Source organism: Hypanus sabinus, chromosome 1 (genome assembly GCF_030144855.1).
Source record: "Hypanus sabinus isolate sHypSab1 chromosome 1, sHypSab1.hap1, whole genome shotgun sequence".
In the NCBI taxonomy this organism is placed as follows: domain Eukaryota; kingdom Metazoa; phylum Chordata; class Chondrichthyes; order Myliobatiformes; family Dasyatidae; genus Hypanus; species Hypanus sabinus.
The window spans coordinates 145887235-145904407 of NC_082706.1; the positions used below are offsets into that span (position 1 = coordinate 145887235).

The window sequence follows — 17173 nt, forward strand, 5'->3', positions numbered from 1 at the left end:
ATGGGAAGAAAGGTTGTACAGTATTCAGTCAGAATCAGGTTTATTATCACTGTCTTGTATGTCATAAAATTCATTATTTTGTTGCAGCAGCCCAGTGCAAAGACATAAAAATTACTATAAGCAAAACAATTAATAAAAATACAAAATAAATAATTAGTGCAGAAGAAAAGGAATGTTGAGGTAGTGTGCATAGGTTCATAGCCTGTTCAGAAATATGATGGCGGAGGGGAAGAAGTTGTTCCTGAATCACTGAGTGGTCCTTCAGGCTCCTGCAGCTCCTCATGATGGTAGTAAGGAGAAGAGGGCATGTCCTGGCTGGTAAAGGTCCTTAAATATGGATGCCACCTTCTTGAGGCACTGCCTCAAATGCTCTCCATTGTGCATCTGTAAAAAAAATTGTAAGAGTCTTTGGTGACATACTGAAACTCCTCAAGCTCCTAATGAAGTAGAGTCATTGGCATGCTTTCTTTGTGGTTGCAATGTTATGCTAAGCCCAACACATTGTGACTAACACTGCACTTTCTTAAGAAGTTTGAGGGCAATTTATTTGAAGTGAAAGGATTTAATAAAGTGAAAGTAAACAGAATATTTTCTCATGAGGTTATAAAGCTCCAAGTAGTAAACAGTTACTTCTACTGCAGAAGCACCAGCATCTACAATAGCCATGGGTTCCCTTAAAAGAAACATGTTTCTGCTGCACATTCTACAATTTTATAGCCAATGAAATACTGCAGAGGTCTATCAGGTTTTTGATACTGGAAACAGATAATGAGTGCAGAATGGCCTTCTTTCTTTCTTTCTTTCTTTGTTTATTTATTTATTTTCTTTCCACATTATATATTGCATTGAACTGCTGCTGCTAAGATAACAAATTTCACATCACATGCCTGTGATATAAACCTGATTCTGATTCTGATTCACAAATCACAGTGTTGAAGGGAGCAGCTCTTTAGATCTAGTGATTGTTTTTTGAGGAATCCAGGAAAGAACTGTCCTCCTCTTCAAAATGGGCCCAGCTTATTTGGCTGCTTTGTCAATGACTTTCCCAAAATAAATCTTTAGAAAATGGGTGTGGAAGGATGGCAAGGAGGTTGAGACTAATATTTGGGTGGTGTTACAGTTCTTCACTGTATTGGGCACAGTTTGAACAGCGGAGGCAAGGCTGCTCGTCTTTAGGAATAACATCCATTGAATAATCCCATGAGTTTGGAAATCCTATATATTTGTTATTCCGTAATGACAAACCCCTTGTTTCCCACTCAATTCCTGCTTCGTAGAAGGCAGAAGCTTCCCATGTGAGCTTTTGTGGGAACCAACTGACCCACCAACAAGGATGTACAGTGGCATGTTTGGGCATCCCTAGTCAAAATTTCTGTTACTGTGAATAGCTAACCGAGTAAAAGATGACCTGATTTCCAAAAGGCATAAAGTTAAAGATGACACATTTCTTTAATATTTTAAGCGAGATTACTTTTTTATTTCCATCTTTTACAGTTTCAAAATAACAAAAAGGGAAAAGGGCCTGAAGCAAAAGTTTAAGCACTCTGTGTGGTCAGTACTTAGTAACACCTGCTTTGGCAAGTATCACAGCTTGTAAGCACTTTCTGCAGCCAGCTAAGAGTCTTTCAATTCTTGTTTAGGGGATTTTTGCCCATTCTTCCTCGCAAAAGGCTTCTAGTTCTGTGAGATTCTTGGGGCGTCTTGCATGCACTGCTCTTTTGAAGTCTATCCACAGATTTTTGATGATGTTTAGGTTGGGGGACTGTGAGGGCCATGGCAAAACCTTCAGCTTGCACCTCTTGAGGTAGTCCATTGTGGATTTTGAGGTGTGTTTAGGAACATTATCTTCTTATAGCCTTCTGCTTTGTGGGCATCATTTATTTTAATTTTCAGAGTGCTAGGCAGTAGGCAGCTGCTTAGAGGAGCCCATGGCTACTGATTGTTGGGACAAGGTTTGAGGAGTCAGGGTATTTATAAAGCTTTGAAATTTGCATCACCTGGTCTTTACTAATGATGACAGAACAAGCCATAGCCCTAACAAGCTAATTAAGGTCTGAGACCTTGGTAAAAGTTACCTGAGAGCTCAAATCTCTTGGGGTGCCCAAACTTTTGCATGGTGCCCCTTTCCTTTTTTTCCCCACTCTAAAATTGTACAGAACAAAAATAGTACACTAATCTTGCTTAAAATGTTGAAAAGAATGTTTCATCTTTAACTTTATGACTTTTGGAGATCAGTTCATCTTCTACCCACTTAAACTATTCACGGTAACAGAAATTTTGACGAGGAATGCCCAAACTTTTGCGTGCCACTGTATATACAGAAAAGTGCTAGTAAAAAGCCAGCAATATCCTAAAGGATCCCAACTATCCTGCTCATTTTGTCCCATTCCCATCAGAGAGGAGGCTATGTAGCATCCACATCAGGACCACCAGACTCGAAAACAGTTCCTATCCCCAAGCAGTCAGGCTGATCAACATCTCCACCCACTAACCCACTCCACAACCAATACTTTATCATTTCCTGTCAAAGCTACCTTATTTAAAGACATACAAACAGTCCTATACCTAGTGCCACTTTATGTATATGCAGTGTCCATAAAACGTATTCACCCCACCCCCACTTTGAATGTTTACATGTTTTATTGTACAACATTGAATCATAGTGGATTTAATTTGGCTTTTTTTTAACACTGATCGACAGCAAAAGACTCTTTTGTGTCAAAGTGAAAACAGATCTCTACAAAGTGATCTAAATTAATTATAAATATAAAACACAAAATAATTGATTGCATAAGTATTCACCCTCTTCAACTCAGTATTTAGTAGATGCACCTTTGGCAGCAATTACATCCTTGGGTCTGTGTGGATAGGTCTCTATCAGCTTTGCACATCTGGTCATTGCAATTTTTCTGCATTCTTTATAAAACTACTCAAGCTCTAGATTACATGGGGATGGTGAGTGAACAGCCCTTTTCAAGTCCAACCACAAATTCTCAATTGGGTTGAGGTCTAGACTCTGATTTGGCCACTCTAAAGCATTAACTTTGTTGTTTTAAGCCATTCCTGTGTAGCTTTGGCTTTATGTTTGGGTCATTGTCTTGCTGGAAAACAACTCTTATCCCAAGTCATATTTCTCTTCCAGACTGCATCAGGATTTCCCTGTATTTTGCTGCATTCATTTTACCCTCCACCTTCACAAGCCTTCCAGGGCCTGCTGCAGGGATGGTGTGTTTTTGATGATGTGCAGTGTTTAGTCTGATGGCCAAAAAGTTCAATTTTCATTTTATCAGACCATAGAACCTTCTTCCCACTGACTCCAGAGTGCTCCACATGCCATCTAGCAAGCCAGCAAATCCAGCCAAGATTTCATGTGAGTTATTTTCAATAGTTTTTGAGGACAGCCTGCTCTAGGTAGATTTACAGCTGGACCATATTCGTTCCATTTCTTGATGATTGACTTAACCGTACTCCAAGGGATATTCCGTGACTTGGAAATTTTCTTGTATCCATCTCCTCACTTGTGCTTTTTAATAACCCTTTCACAGAGTTGCTTGGAATGTTCTTTCATCTTCATGGTGTAGTTTTTGCCAGGATACTGACTCACCAATAGTTGGACCTTCCAGATACAGGTGTATTTTTATTACAATCAGTTGAAACACCTCGACTGCACACAGTGATCTCCAATTAACTAATAATGTGACTTCTAAAACCAATTGGCTGTACCAGTGATGATTTGGTGTGTTATATTAAAAGAAGTGAATACTTATACAATCAGTTATTTTGTATTTTATATTTGTAATTAATTTAGATGGCTTTGAAGAGTTTTTTTCACTTTGACACAGGAAGTCTTTTTCTGCTGATCATTGTCAAAGTCAAATTTAATCCAATGTGATTCAATGTAAAACAGTAAAATATGAAAACTTTCAGGGGGAGGGGGTGAATACTTTTTACAGGCACTGTATACTGTATATCAGCTATCTTAGATATTTACACGTTTGTATATTTATTCTGTTATTTTTACTACAGTATTGTGTTCCTTTATCTTATTGTTTGTTTTGTGCTGTATTCAATCCAGAGTAACAATTATGTCGTTCTTCCTTACAAATATGTACTGGAAATGACATTAAACAATCTTGAATCTTCAAATCAGCTACTTGCATTTGGTTTTGGCTGCTGGATCTCACTGGCAAGACTGTCTGTCAGACTCAGTTTTGTTGTACAAGTCAATGAGGTGGGGAAGTGGAGGAGCAGACCCAGTGACAACGAGCAGAGCAGAAAGAAACTGCCCAGGAAGAGCAGAGTCTGTATGGGATGGGTGGTAGGTTGGAGAAGTGCGGTGGAAGAGACAATAAAGGGTTAGTGTGGTCTGAAGAGATTTGCTGGTATATTAGAGCAGACTTTTGTAGGTATTGGTGTAACTAATCATGGACCTTTGTGGGGGCTGGAACAGGTAATTGAGTATGGAAGAGGAGGAGGCTGTGGCCTTTTTAATGACCCTCACCATCCAGAACATGCCCTCTTCTCAATACCACCATTGAGGAGGAGGTACAGGAGCTTGAAGACCCACACTCAGAATCTGAATCAGGTTTATAATCACCGACATATGTCATGAAATTTCTTGTTTTGTGGTAGCAGTACAGTGCAAAACATGAAATTATTTTTAATTATATATAATAATACAGTGTAAAAGATGATAATGAAGTTCTGTTCATGGGCCGCTCAGAAATCTGATGGTAGAGAGGAAGAAGCTAAGAAGCTATCTTAAAACATTGACTGTGGTTCTTCAGGCTCCTGTACCTCCTCCACGATGGTATTAATAAGAGGGCATGTGTCGGATAGCATGGGTCCTTAGTGATGGATGTGGGGAAAGTTGTGCCCATGCTGAAGCTGGCTGAGTCTACAACCCCTCTGCAGCCTCTTTGCAATTCTGTATGTTGGAGCCTTCATACCAGGCGGTGATGCAACCAGTCAGAATCACCGTACACCTGTAAAACCACCGTACATCTGTAAAAAAATTGCTGGTGTCTTTGATTGCATACCAAATTGTCTCAAACTCCCAACGAAGTGAAGTCACTGGTAGGCCTTCTTCATGATTGCATCAATGGGTTGGGCTTAGAGAGCTTTCCCCCACTGGCCCCTCAATGAGGATTGGTTCTCTATCTTACTCATGTACATCTTCTCATTGCCATTTGAGATTCTGCCAACAACAATGGTGTTATTAACAAATTTATAGAAGGCATTTGAACTGTGCCAAGCCACACATTCATAAGTGTAGAGAGAGAGTAGAGCAGTGGGCTAAGCTTGCATCCTTGCTGTGTGCTTGTATTGATTGTCAACGAGGAGGATATGTAATCACTGATCCAAACGGCATATGACCCTACGATGAGGAAGCTGAGGATCCAATTGCAGAGGAAGGTACAGAGGGGACAGGTTTTGATGCTTGTTAATTGGTAGTGTGGGGATGATGGTATTGAGTGCTGAGCTATAATCCATAAACAGCAACTTGATGGTAAGAAACAGCTTCTAGCCCTGCACCGCCATTTTCTTGAACAGTCCATGAGCACTATCTTGTTATTGCTCTTTTGTAATAATCAGTTCCTTTTGTAGCTATGGTGCTGCAGTAAAACAACAAGTTTCACAACATAATAAACCTGATTCTGATGAGGGGTGAGCTATAGCGGCCAGGCTGCGTTACAGGGTAAAGATGGACAAGAATAAGGGATGAGCAATGGAGGCAAGGCAAGACAACAGAGAGGTAATACAAAGCTGGGTGCAAAGCTTTGGGTAAAATACAGCACTCCATGTTGCTTGAGTTGTACTGAGGTCCCAGGGAAGTGAAATGTGTAAAATTAAAACAGAAAATGCTGGAGTACTTGGCAGATAAAACATGATGTGTGAAGAGAGAATTTAAACATTTTTCTCTCTGCAGATGCTGCCTGGCATACAGAACATTTCCAGCAGTTTCTGTTTTTATTCCAGTGTTTGCAGTTTTTTGTGTTTAGGGTACTTTGAGTTAGTCAAAGACATGGATGGTAGCAGAGAAAGCCAGGTGGCAGAGTTAGTGTTTGATTTGGTTCCATGAGCTGGCTTTCTGTGGCCAGTGCAGTGTATATTGCCCATTTGCAATGTTTTGGAGAAGGAGGTGGTGAAGTTCTGGGATAGTGAAGGGGGCAGATCGTTTCTTCACCAACCTTCATGTTCTGGTAATGAAGGCTCACCTCCACGTAAAGGTTTGTATCTCTATCACAGAACTGTCACCACCTCCTCCTCTCATGGCCACATCAGGTAAGGTCAAAAGACCATCCTATTTCAGCTGAGGACTTGAGCAGGTTCAGCCTTCAGGATGCCTGGAATCACAGAGGATTAGTCATGTAAAGCACCTCATGAATACATTCAGACCGCAGGATCCTGCTGACACACCAGGGTCAGGCCCAAAGCTCTTTAAATATTTAAATCTTATTGATCTGCAAATTAAAGCCACCAATTCTGTCTAACTTAATTAGAGCTCTGAGTTTTCCACACAGACAAGAGGAACTGGAATACTGAATCACCATGTATTACCACAACACACAAAGGATCAAAGCTTACACAACTACTTTTTGCCAGTTTCATCCAATTAATGGAGGATTGTTTCGCAATAATCCAATCAAACGGAGAAAGTACCAGGATCAAAGGTAGCCTATGCTATTATTACCCCCCACCCCCAGAGCTGGTAACAAAGCTGGGGAGCTACTGCGATCCATTACAAAAGCAAGAACCCGTGGGTGCTGAGTCTGAACTAAAACTGGACAAAGCCAGGAGTTGAAGCACCTGCCACCTCTTGACATTCAACACTCAAGAACCACCACTAGCCAAAATTGGATGGAACTACTCACTCAGCACTGTAGCTGCAGGAACAGCCAGAGGCAGTGATCCATTGCCTGACTTGTTAAAGCATTTATGTTGTCTAGGGTATGCATATGGATTCATTCTTAGCAGTGTGGATGAACAAAGGGTTCATGGGGTCTACATTCATTATTCCCTCAGTTGTCACACTGTTGATAGCGTCATTAAAAGGGCATATGGTTGCAGATTGAAGTAAAGTTACAGCTTTATAAAACTAATTAGACCACACTTGGAATATTGTGTTCAGTTATAGTTGCCTCGTTATGGAAGGTACGTAGAAACTTTCGAGGGGGTGCAGAAGAGGTTTACTGTGATGCTGCCTGGATGGGAGAATATGACTTGGGAGGAAAAGTTGAACAAGATAGTGTTTTCTCTTTAAAGCAATGGAGAATGAGAGACAACTTGATAGCAGTATATATGATTATGAAAGGCACAGTTGGAGTGAGCAGATCTTTTTCCCAGGGCGGTTGTGGGCAATTCTGGAGTAAGCCTGTTTAATGTGAGTAGAGGGGGAGAACTCAGAGGTAGGTTTTTACACAGAGAGTGCTAGGTGCACTGCTGGGGGTGGTGGTAGAGGCTAATACAATAGGGACATTTAAGACACTGTTAGGCACATAGATGTAAGAAAAATAGAGGGTTATGGGCTGTAGGAAGGAAGTGATTGATCATAGAGCAGGTTTATGTAGGTCAGCATAACATTGTGGGCCAAGGGACCTGTACTGTGCTATACTATTCTATCTTCATTGGTACTTATAACAGGAACCAATTGTGTACAAAACGGAAAGCTGATTGTCGGGATGCTGGTGTGCTTCACCTCTTCACTTGCCTTCTGAGTACATTTTAAACGTGGAGATGGTTTCTGCCTCTTTGCTCCAGGGCCTGTTGCTGTGCACATTCCTGCTTTAAATGTGGGCATTATGTGACATTCTCAGCCCTTGCACCAGGGAGGAAATATCTCCCCTTGGATTTTTGTTTTTGTTTTTGATTGTTTCATCCTTCCTAACCCCACCCAGTCATCCTCAGGACTGTGGGCCTGACTCCTTACTCCACTCCTCTCTGAGGAACAGTTGCCTTCTCAATGCTCAGAGAGACTAGAATGCTGGCCTGGTTCTCATTCTCACTCTGTCTTTTGCCGTGCTTCTACTTCTGGAATTATTTATTTATCTGTCCGTCCATTTATTTATTGATTGATACATACATACAGCATGGTGTCAGGCCTTTCTGGCCCAAAGAGCCTGTGCTGCTCAATTTATCCAAAGAACACTTTGTTTTTGTGGCTGCCCAGAACAACCCTAGATTTCCCATGTGACACAGGGTTTGCACTTATTGAGCCTGAGGAGTAATAATAAATGACACCTGTTAGCCCCTTCACCAATTTTCTAAGCTTACCCAAATCCTAACTTGTTCAACGACTCCATGCAAAACCTTTTATTCACCTTTAAACCCAATCAAAGTCCTGACAAAGAGTCTCGGCCCGAAATGTTGACCGTGCTTCTCCCTACAGATGCTGCCTGGCCTGCTGTGTTCCACCAGCATCTTGTGTTTGTTGTTTGAATTTCCAGCAACTGCAGATTTCCTCGTGTTTGCAAAGTCCCTAAACCAGAGAGGCGACAGGTTCAAGGAACCAGTTCCTGGTGAGCACATCACTAACTGTTACTGCACGAGAGTTGTTTGTTATTAACTAACGCTGTAAAATAAATTGATGCTAAGATCTCCAGAAATGCTGGGGGATCAAGGGTCCAGTGCAAACAAGGAAATAAAAAGATGAGTATTAGTAAAGAAATAGTATTTGAGAAGTTAATGAGCCTGAAAACCAATAAATCCAAAGTATCTAATGAACTATGTTCCCGAGCTTTGAAAGTGGTGGCTGTGGAGTTACTGGATGTTTATTATATTCGAAAATTCTATAGATTCTGGACTGGTTTAGGAAGACTTGGAGGGTAGCAAGTGTAACCCTGCAACTTAAGAAAGTAAGGAGAGGGAAAGTGAAGGACTGGTGACCTATGAGCCTGGGATCAGTTGTAGGGAAAATGCTGAAAGGATGTGCTACGTAAAGACACCTAAAATAATATTAGAAAAAAGCCATAGAGTAATACAGCATGGGAACAGTCTCTCTGGCCATCTCGTCAATGCTGACCATGGTGTCACCACTCTTTACTTTGACTGAGCAGAGAAATATGGATCTATGAAAGTCAAATATCTTTGACAGAGTTGATAGGGTTGAGTATATATGAGGCAGAGAGCACAAGAGCGAAACAATGGTTCTGAAATATTTGGATTTTCAGAAATGTTTTTGACAAGGTCCCACTCAGGGTGGACAAGGTTAAAGTACTGTACGTGGAATTCAAGTAACATAGCAGTGCTGGTGCAGTAAGTTTGAAACAGCAAGTAGGAATAGACAGGTCCTTCCCTGGTTGTTAGGTTATGACTAGGGGATTACTGCTGGGAGCAGTGCTTGGACCTAACTATTCATGGTCTGACTTGGTAGTTTGGTGAGAACATCAGATATTTTGTTCTAAGGTTTACTGATGGGTTATAACTTTAAGTGAAAGTAGTTTGTGGTGATAAGGATGCAAAGAGGCTTCAGAGATAAAAGACAAGCGAATAGGCAGATTAAGTACTGTGTGGAACATGTATAGTGATCTGCTTTGGTGGGATAACTGGAAAGGCTGAAAGATTAGGAAGTATTGATGTTTGGAGGGACTAGGATGTTGTACACATCACTGAAAGATCACAAGCAGTTTCAGAAAGCAATTGAGGTGGAAAGTGGTATATGAAAAAACGGAAGAGAAATGGGCCCTTATATCTAATCTCATCCATGCAAACCTTGAGGCCTATTTACTGTAGTCCCATTAGTCCTGTGGTCTATCCAAATACCTGTCCAATGCCTTCTAAACATTGAAATTATACTCACTTTTACCACTCCCTCTGGTAGTTCAATCCAGATACTCACCATTTCTGTGTGAAAAACCTGTCCATCAGATCTTTAAATGTCTCCCTCTCACCTTAAACCTGTGCTGTCTAGTTTTTTGACACTTATGTTATGGGAAAAAAAATTCCATTATCTATCCTAGTTATGCCTCATAATTTTGTACTAATTTTACCATTATTACCAGAATCAGGTTGATTGTCACTGACATAAGTGATGAAATTTGTTGTTTTGTGGCAACAGTACAATGCAGGCATAACAAATTACAATAAGTTACAATAAAAGTAGACAGATAAATAGTGCAAAAGTACCAAAGCACCCCCTCCCCCCAATTATTTTGCCCGTCCTTCTTTGAACATTCAGAGCTTAGCCCTCGTCCTCCAGCAGCCACATCTCTGTAATGGTAATTGAACCATAGTGTTCACCTGTCTTCATCTGCCGCGTTGTGAGTACTGGCAATGTTTGATAAGATGCCTCTAATGTCCCTGGACCTTCTGTACTATGTAGAAGATTGGAGACAGGCTTCAGGGGAACAGAGAGAGATGGTGATCGTCGGATGGGAGGGGAAACAAATAAGCAGAATGCTTCAATTGTGGGAAATGATCTTGACTCAGAATCTCATGATGTTGAATTAGCGTCATTTTGGGTTGAACTAAGACCAATAAAGGACATTGGCAGAGTTACTTACAAAATCTACAAATTGTTGAAGTAGTAATTGGGCATGGCATAAATCAGCAAACTAGATGGGGGTGTAATAATGTGAACAATAAATGTAGAAGATTTTAATCTACATGCAAGGGGTGATTGATAAGTTCATGGCCTAAGGTAGAAGGAGTCAATTTTAGAAAACCTAGCACATTTATTTTTCAACATAGTCCCCTCCTACATTTACACACTTAGTCCAACGGTCGTGGAGCATACGGATCTTGGATCTCCAGAAAGTGTCCACAGCAGGGGTGATTGATAAGTTTGTGGCCTAAGGTAGAAGGAGATGAGTCATTAACTTCAAACTCTCTGCATAATCACTCAAAGAGTTGACTGCATGTGCATGTAAAGAGAGCTGTATAACTCACCTCCTTCTACCTTAGGTCACAAACTTATCAATCACCCGTTGTATATACTGGACGTCAAATTAAGAGAAATAACTACTGAAACTACTGATCTGTTAGCCTTCCATCAGTGGTGGGGAACATGCTGGAATCTGAAATAAAGAATGTAATTCTGAACAACTTAAAAATAATAATAACATTTAGCAGTGTTAATATGGATTTATGAAAGAGCAATCAAGTTTGACTAGTCTGCTGGAGTTCCTGAAGGATATAAGGCTTAGAATAGATAATGAGGCATGTTGAGGATGTGGTGTATTTTGATTAGAGCCATAGAGTACTACTGCACAATAACTGACCCTTTGGCCCATCTAGCCCATGCTGATTTGATCTGCTTATTAGTCCTATCTACTCACACCCGGGCCAAAGCCCTCCATACCTCAGTCATCCATTAAATTATCCAAACTGCTCTTAAATGGTATAATTCAACCTGTATCTATCACTTCCACTGGCAGCTCATTCCACACTCACACCACCCTCTAGGTTAAAATTTCACCTTTCACCTTAAACATTTGGCTCCTAGTTCAAACCTCACCTACCCTCAGGGAAAAAAGTCTGCAAGTATTCACCCTCTCTATACATATCATAATTTTGTGTATCTCCATAGGATCTCTCCTCATTCTCCTGCACTCCAGTGGATAATGTCCGAACCTATTCAAACTTTCCTTATAACCCAGCTCAAGTCCCAGCAACATCCTTGTATATTTTGTCTGCCCTTTCAAGCTTATTGATAACTTTCCTGTAGATCAGTGACCAGAACTGAACATGTGCCAAATTCAGCCTCACTATTGCATTATACAACTTCAACATAATATCCCAAATCCATACTCAGTGCTTTTAGACCCTATCTACCTGTAATGCCACTTTCATGGAATTTTGGGTCTGTATTCCCAGGTCCCTTTGTTCTACCACACACCTTAGTACCCGAGCATTCACTGTGTAAGTCTTATGCTGCTTTGTCCTTCCAAAGTGCAAAACCTCACACACTTCACTGCATTTTCCTAGCTCGTCTTGATCACGCTGCAGGCTTTGATAGCCTTCCTTGCTGTCTACTGTGCCTCCATTCTTGGTGTCATCCATAATTTTGCTGATCCAGTTTATCATATTATCAGCTAAATCATTAATATAGATGATAAACAATAATGGACCCAGCACTGATCCTTCCAGTACACCGCTAGTCACAGGCCAGTCAGAGAGACAGCCAACTAATACCACTCTCTGGCTTCTTCAGCTAAGCCAATGTTGAATCCTGAAAACTGGCTACTTCATTCCTGAAACACCCACACATTAGGTTGGTTAACTGGATTAGAACACGTAGAATTGGGAATGATGTAATGATGTGGATTGACAACTAGTTATTGCATAGAGAACAGAGTGGAAATAATCTGATCACTCTCAGGTTAGCAGGCTGTGGGTGGTGAGGAATCATACTTGGATCCCAATTACTCACAATTTGGCCAAGGAAGCAAACTCTGTCATTGGCATATGTGTTGATTGCACTGACTCTTGTGCTTTTGAAGGTTGGAAGAGGTCCTCAAGTTCAAGTTTATGGTCATTTGACTGTACATATATGCAACCAAGTGAAACAGTGTTGCTCCAGTGGTCTTAAAGGGGACGTACACAGCTTGGGAGAGGGGGGAAAACAAGGCCAATGGAACATAATATGGATAACGATAGTCAACAACTTTAATGAACATTACAGAAATTGAGTAATGTCAATGCTCATAGGCTGCTGGGTGCACGCAACCAGGCTTCATTCCATCCACACTCTGTGCTTGGTCTCCGCTTGTTGTGGATTTACTTTCTTGAGCTGCTTGAGAAGCAGCTGGAGAAGCTTGAGGAGCAGCTGGAGTTCGCTTGCTCTTTGCCGTTGGATAGTAGTGCCCACCTGGCACTTCAAAGGAAAACCTCCCTTGGTGTCTAAGGCACCGAGCGACCCCTTTGGCCTGCTTCCCCGTCCTGACCATGTCTACCTCATTCTCAACCAAGTGCCTGCATTTGGTTGTGTTCGTCTAAACATTGTAATGGTGCCCACCTCAACCACTTCCTCTACATCTTGCTCCATATACGCATCACGGGCTGGAAATTGCTCCTCAGGGCTACACACATACAACTTTCTGCAGGCTCTGCTCAGCATGATAAGCAGGGTCAGATGAATGGCTGCAGCTCCTTGTTAAGGTTTGTAACTCCAAACCATAAAACAAATTAAAAGCAAAAACATAGAGCCATGTGTACTCTTAGTTTTTATTTTAAGCAAGGGGTTTGCGTGTGATGTGATGGTGTGATGATGTATGCCATGCACACACTTTCACACCTGCAACATTGGCAAACTTCACTAAATGATGTGAATCATAATGTGCACAGTGTTGGACATTACCATTTCCTTTACCTCCTGGAAAGCCATTTCATACAGCTTTGTCTACTACCATTTCTTCCCGATCGATAGTAATGAGTTCAAGAGGTGCAACACAGTAGCCAGATTTGGCAGGAGCTTCTTACAGTAATTGACAAATGCTAAAAAGGACTTCAACTGTGACTCATCATTTGTTCTTGGGGCATCCATCACTGTTTGGATTTTCTCAGCACACGAGTAATTCTTGTGCAGCGATAGTGTTACCACAGTAAGTAATGCTTGATTTGAAACATTTACTTGTTGTCTCAAGCTCTGATCACATAATATTCTAATCTTTTTAATACTGTTGTTTTGGGATTATGGAAATGTTCCTTGTTATCCTTAATTGTAACAGTGATGTCATTTAGGTAGCACTGAATGTCTAGACAGCCTTGCAGCACGTGGTCCATGGCTTTTTGTCAGTGTGCAGGTGCAGTTGTTACTCCAACAATTAGCCTATTATACTGAAAAAGTCATCTGTGAGTGTTTATGGTGAAAAACACTTTGGTCTCTTCTTCAGTCTCCATCTGGAGGTAGATCTCAACTAAGTCCAATTTGCTGAAGTATTTCCCTCCAGAAAGGTTTGCAAAGATATTCTCTATCCTGCGCAGAGAGTATTGATCTAATTTCTATACTGAGTTGATGGTGACCTCAAAGTCACCACAGATCCTGACAGGCCCATCTTTCTTGGACAATGATGTTGCCCACTCAACCGTGGAAAGAATTTCTTCGGCCTCCATGTGATCTAGCTCACTGGCTACTTTACAACTGATTGTTGTAATTCACTATTATGAATGTCATTCCCACAGGAGTTAGCTTTCCTCTAGTGTAACTTCTTAGTTGAATATTGCAGGCTTCAGTTCAGTATCTTTGAAATGCCGCTCAAACTGAACTAGTTGAGCTAGTGTCCACTTCCATTTTAATTAATTTGCTGTTCACTTCTGGTGTAAGCCATATTGCTAGTTGATTGATTTTTTTCACATTGTAAATCTTAAGGCTACGCAGTCCTGTGTCATTCCATCATTATCATATTTTTCAACAGCATCCAGATTAGTACTCTTTTTGAACCTGCAACTTGACTTTTTATCTTCAACTTTTCCCCAAGCGGACTATTATTTTTGTTTGCCTGACATATTCTTTGTATGTGACCTACTTTGTTGCATTTTCTGCAAGTTTTGCCTTTAAATCTACACTAGTCTGGTGTATGTGAGCCCTGCCACAATTATAACACAATTTGTTTGGTCAGACTGGTTTCTGTTTAGATGTTGCAAATTTGTTCATGCTCATTTTCATTCTTGACTGCAACTCAGTTGTGTCCCTGTCTGCTGTTTCCATTGATACAGCTATTTCAATTGCTCTTTTAAATGTACCTGTAAGTTGTGCTTCAGTTGGGTGGCATTTTTGAATGCTTTCTTGTAAGATTCCACAAACTAAATAATCTCTCAGTGCATCATTAAGCCCATTACCAAACAGACAATGTTCAAATAACTACTTCAATTCAGCCACATGCACAGAAATTGTCTCCCTTTTGATTCTGCGTATGAAACCTGCATTCTGCAATCAACAATAGTTTCGGTTCTAAATGTTTCTGCATTACTTTCATGATATCGGCAATGCTCATTTCGGCTATTTGGTTGGAGCAGTTAGACTTCTAAGAAAACTGTATGCCTTTAAATCAAATTCATACAGCAAAATTGGCACTCGCTTCTGATTGGCTATTTCATTTGCTTCAATATAATGCTCAATTTGCTTAGTATACCAAACCTAGTTATCTCTTGTGCAGTCGAGCGCATCAATCTTTCCGATATAGCTAGCCATTTCTACTTTTTAAAAAATTCATGATTATTATCATCCGGTCCTCACTGTTTATGAACCCGTAATTCAGTCTGATTTTGCCTTTTTTTTTAAACTCAGCCGTTTCTCTTTCCACCTTCCAAAGAGACGCGTGCTGCGCTACTTTTTTAAAAAAACTGAATCGTCTCACTGCACTTCCACAGGTAGGTAGTCAGCTTGGGTTCATTTAGAACTTCCTTGTTACCACTGTTATGTTTTGTAACTCAAAAGCATAAAACTAATTAAAAGCAAAAATACAGAGCTGGGAATAATAAACATGCGCATATGACGTTGTAGTGTGATGACTTATGCCACACACGCACTTTTATATATAACCTGCAAAAACTCATTCAAACAACAAAGGATACTTAATCGAACAATATTTTACAAGATTACTAAAATATTACCGAAATATTAAGTATAAAACACTCCTGATCTCTGACCCTGGGGCGGGGCGGAGGGGTGTTTGTAAATTTGCTGTTTCCTCCTCCTAATCGCTGTCCAGTGATGCTGAGTTTGTGTTTATGGTGTGTAATACCTCTTATTGCAAGGACAAATATTGGGCCTTGCATTTGAACAAATGAATTAGCAGCAAGACAAGGTAACTTGGTCCCTCCTTCTGTGCCACCATGTAAGGTTATGGTTAACTTCATCTCCACTGCCTCTAACCTTAACTATAGTGTTTCACATCCTCAAGCAACAGTATTGTGGAGAGAGGAGAGTTGAAGATCGTCAGTCTGAGGCACTACCTCTGCTCCTTTCTTCGCAGTGCTGTCTGAGCCGCTCAGAGTTTCCAGTATTTCCTATTTACATTTCAGATTTTCAGACCCTGCAATATTTTGTTTTTCAATCATTCTAAGCTGACACTGTTTCACTAAGTGATGCCAGCCGTTCCGTTGCTGAATTGGCAGAAGTATGGGCAACTATCCTTCAGCCAAGAGCAACAGAGCAGGTTATATAATGATTTATCTCAGCACTGTGCACATATTTGAATAACTTGTCATTCTGCATTGCTGTAATTATCTTCCTGATCCATGGGGACCATTATAATACATTGTTGTCCTGACAAGTTACTCATGTGCCTATGGAAGATATCAAAGGTCATGAGTGGCAGAGACAAGGTGAAAGCAGATGATCTTTTTCCCAGTGAGGGGGTGCTAAAACAAGGTTTAAGATAAGAGGTTTTAAAAGGGACATCATAGGCAATTTCTTCACGCAGAGGATGATGCGTATTTGCAACGATCTGCTAGAAATAGTGGTTGAGGCAAGCTCTAGTACATGGATAGAAGAGGTTTAGAGGGCGAAGGGCCAAGCACAAACAGCACTAGCTTACTGGGCAAAGCAGTTGAATGCACAAGTTGGGTCGAAGGACCCGTTTTCATGCTCTGTGATTGTGACTCATTCTGGAGCTCAGATTCTCAGCAAAAAGCAGTGTGAGAATGATTTACACATCCTTCACCAACTACTACACAGCTAGTATCAGTGTCCTTGCTGTAATACTGTCAGTCACAGTGCCAATCGTAAAAGTCTCAGCAAGGATTCTCCAGCCCATGCAGCTCAGGTTTTCAGGCATTGAGCAGTACAACACAGAATCAGGCCCTTCAGCCCAATGTGACTATGCTGTCCCTGATGTTTGCATATGAGGTTCCCTGTCCTGCTATTGGAGTGTATGAGTTGTCCTGTCCATTCCTCCATTTACTGACCCCTGTAAGAGGAGGGAGAACTGTACCCTGATCTACAGGAGGGGATCTGATGCCCTGTGTTTGCAATTCTGACTCTCTCTGTTATTCTGCAGGGAATTCTCCTGAAGCGGAGTGGAAAATCACTCAACAAAGAGTGGAAGAAGAAGTATGTCACACTCTGTGACAACGGTGTGTTGACCTACCATCCCAGCTTACATGTAAGTGTTTCTGTCTGTGGTCGTTAAACGTTTACACTCAGAGTGACGGGGGTGGCACTTTGCAGAGAAGTAAAGCCTAAGCACTGGGTTCTAGAACAAAATGTTGCAGGTTTTGGAACTCAACAAAC

The 17173-nt window shown here is 41.0% G+C and overlaps 1 protein-coding gene across 2 annotated transcripts in view; it reads left to right on the plus strand.

Moving 5' to 3' along the window:
- The window catches only part of LOC132398629 (arf-GAP with GTPase, ANK repeat and PH domain-containing protein 3-like), a 501357-nt gene that overhangs the window by 344834 nt on the left and 139350 nt on the right, over positions 1-17173 (plus strand). For both annotated transcript variants that reach the window (XM_059978331.1, XM_059978321.1), the window contains exon 10: positions 16941-17045. In XM_059978331.1, the coding sequence (XP_059834314.1) occupies positions 16941-17045 (105 nt within the window). The remainder of the gene's footprint in view (positions 1-16940; positions 17046-17173) is intronic.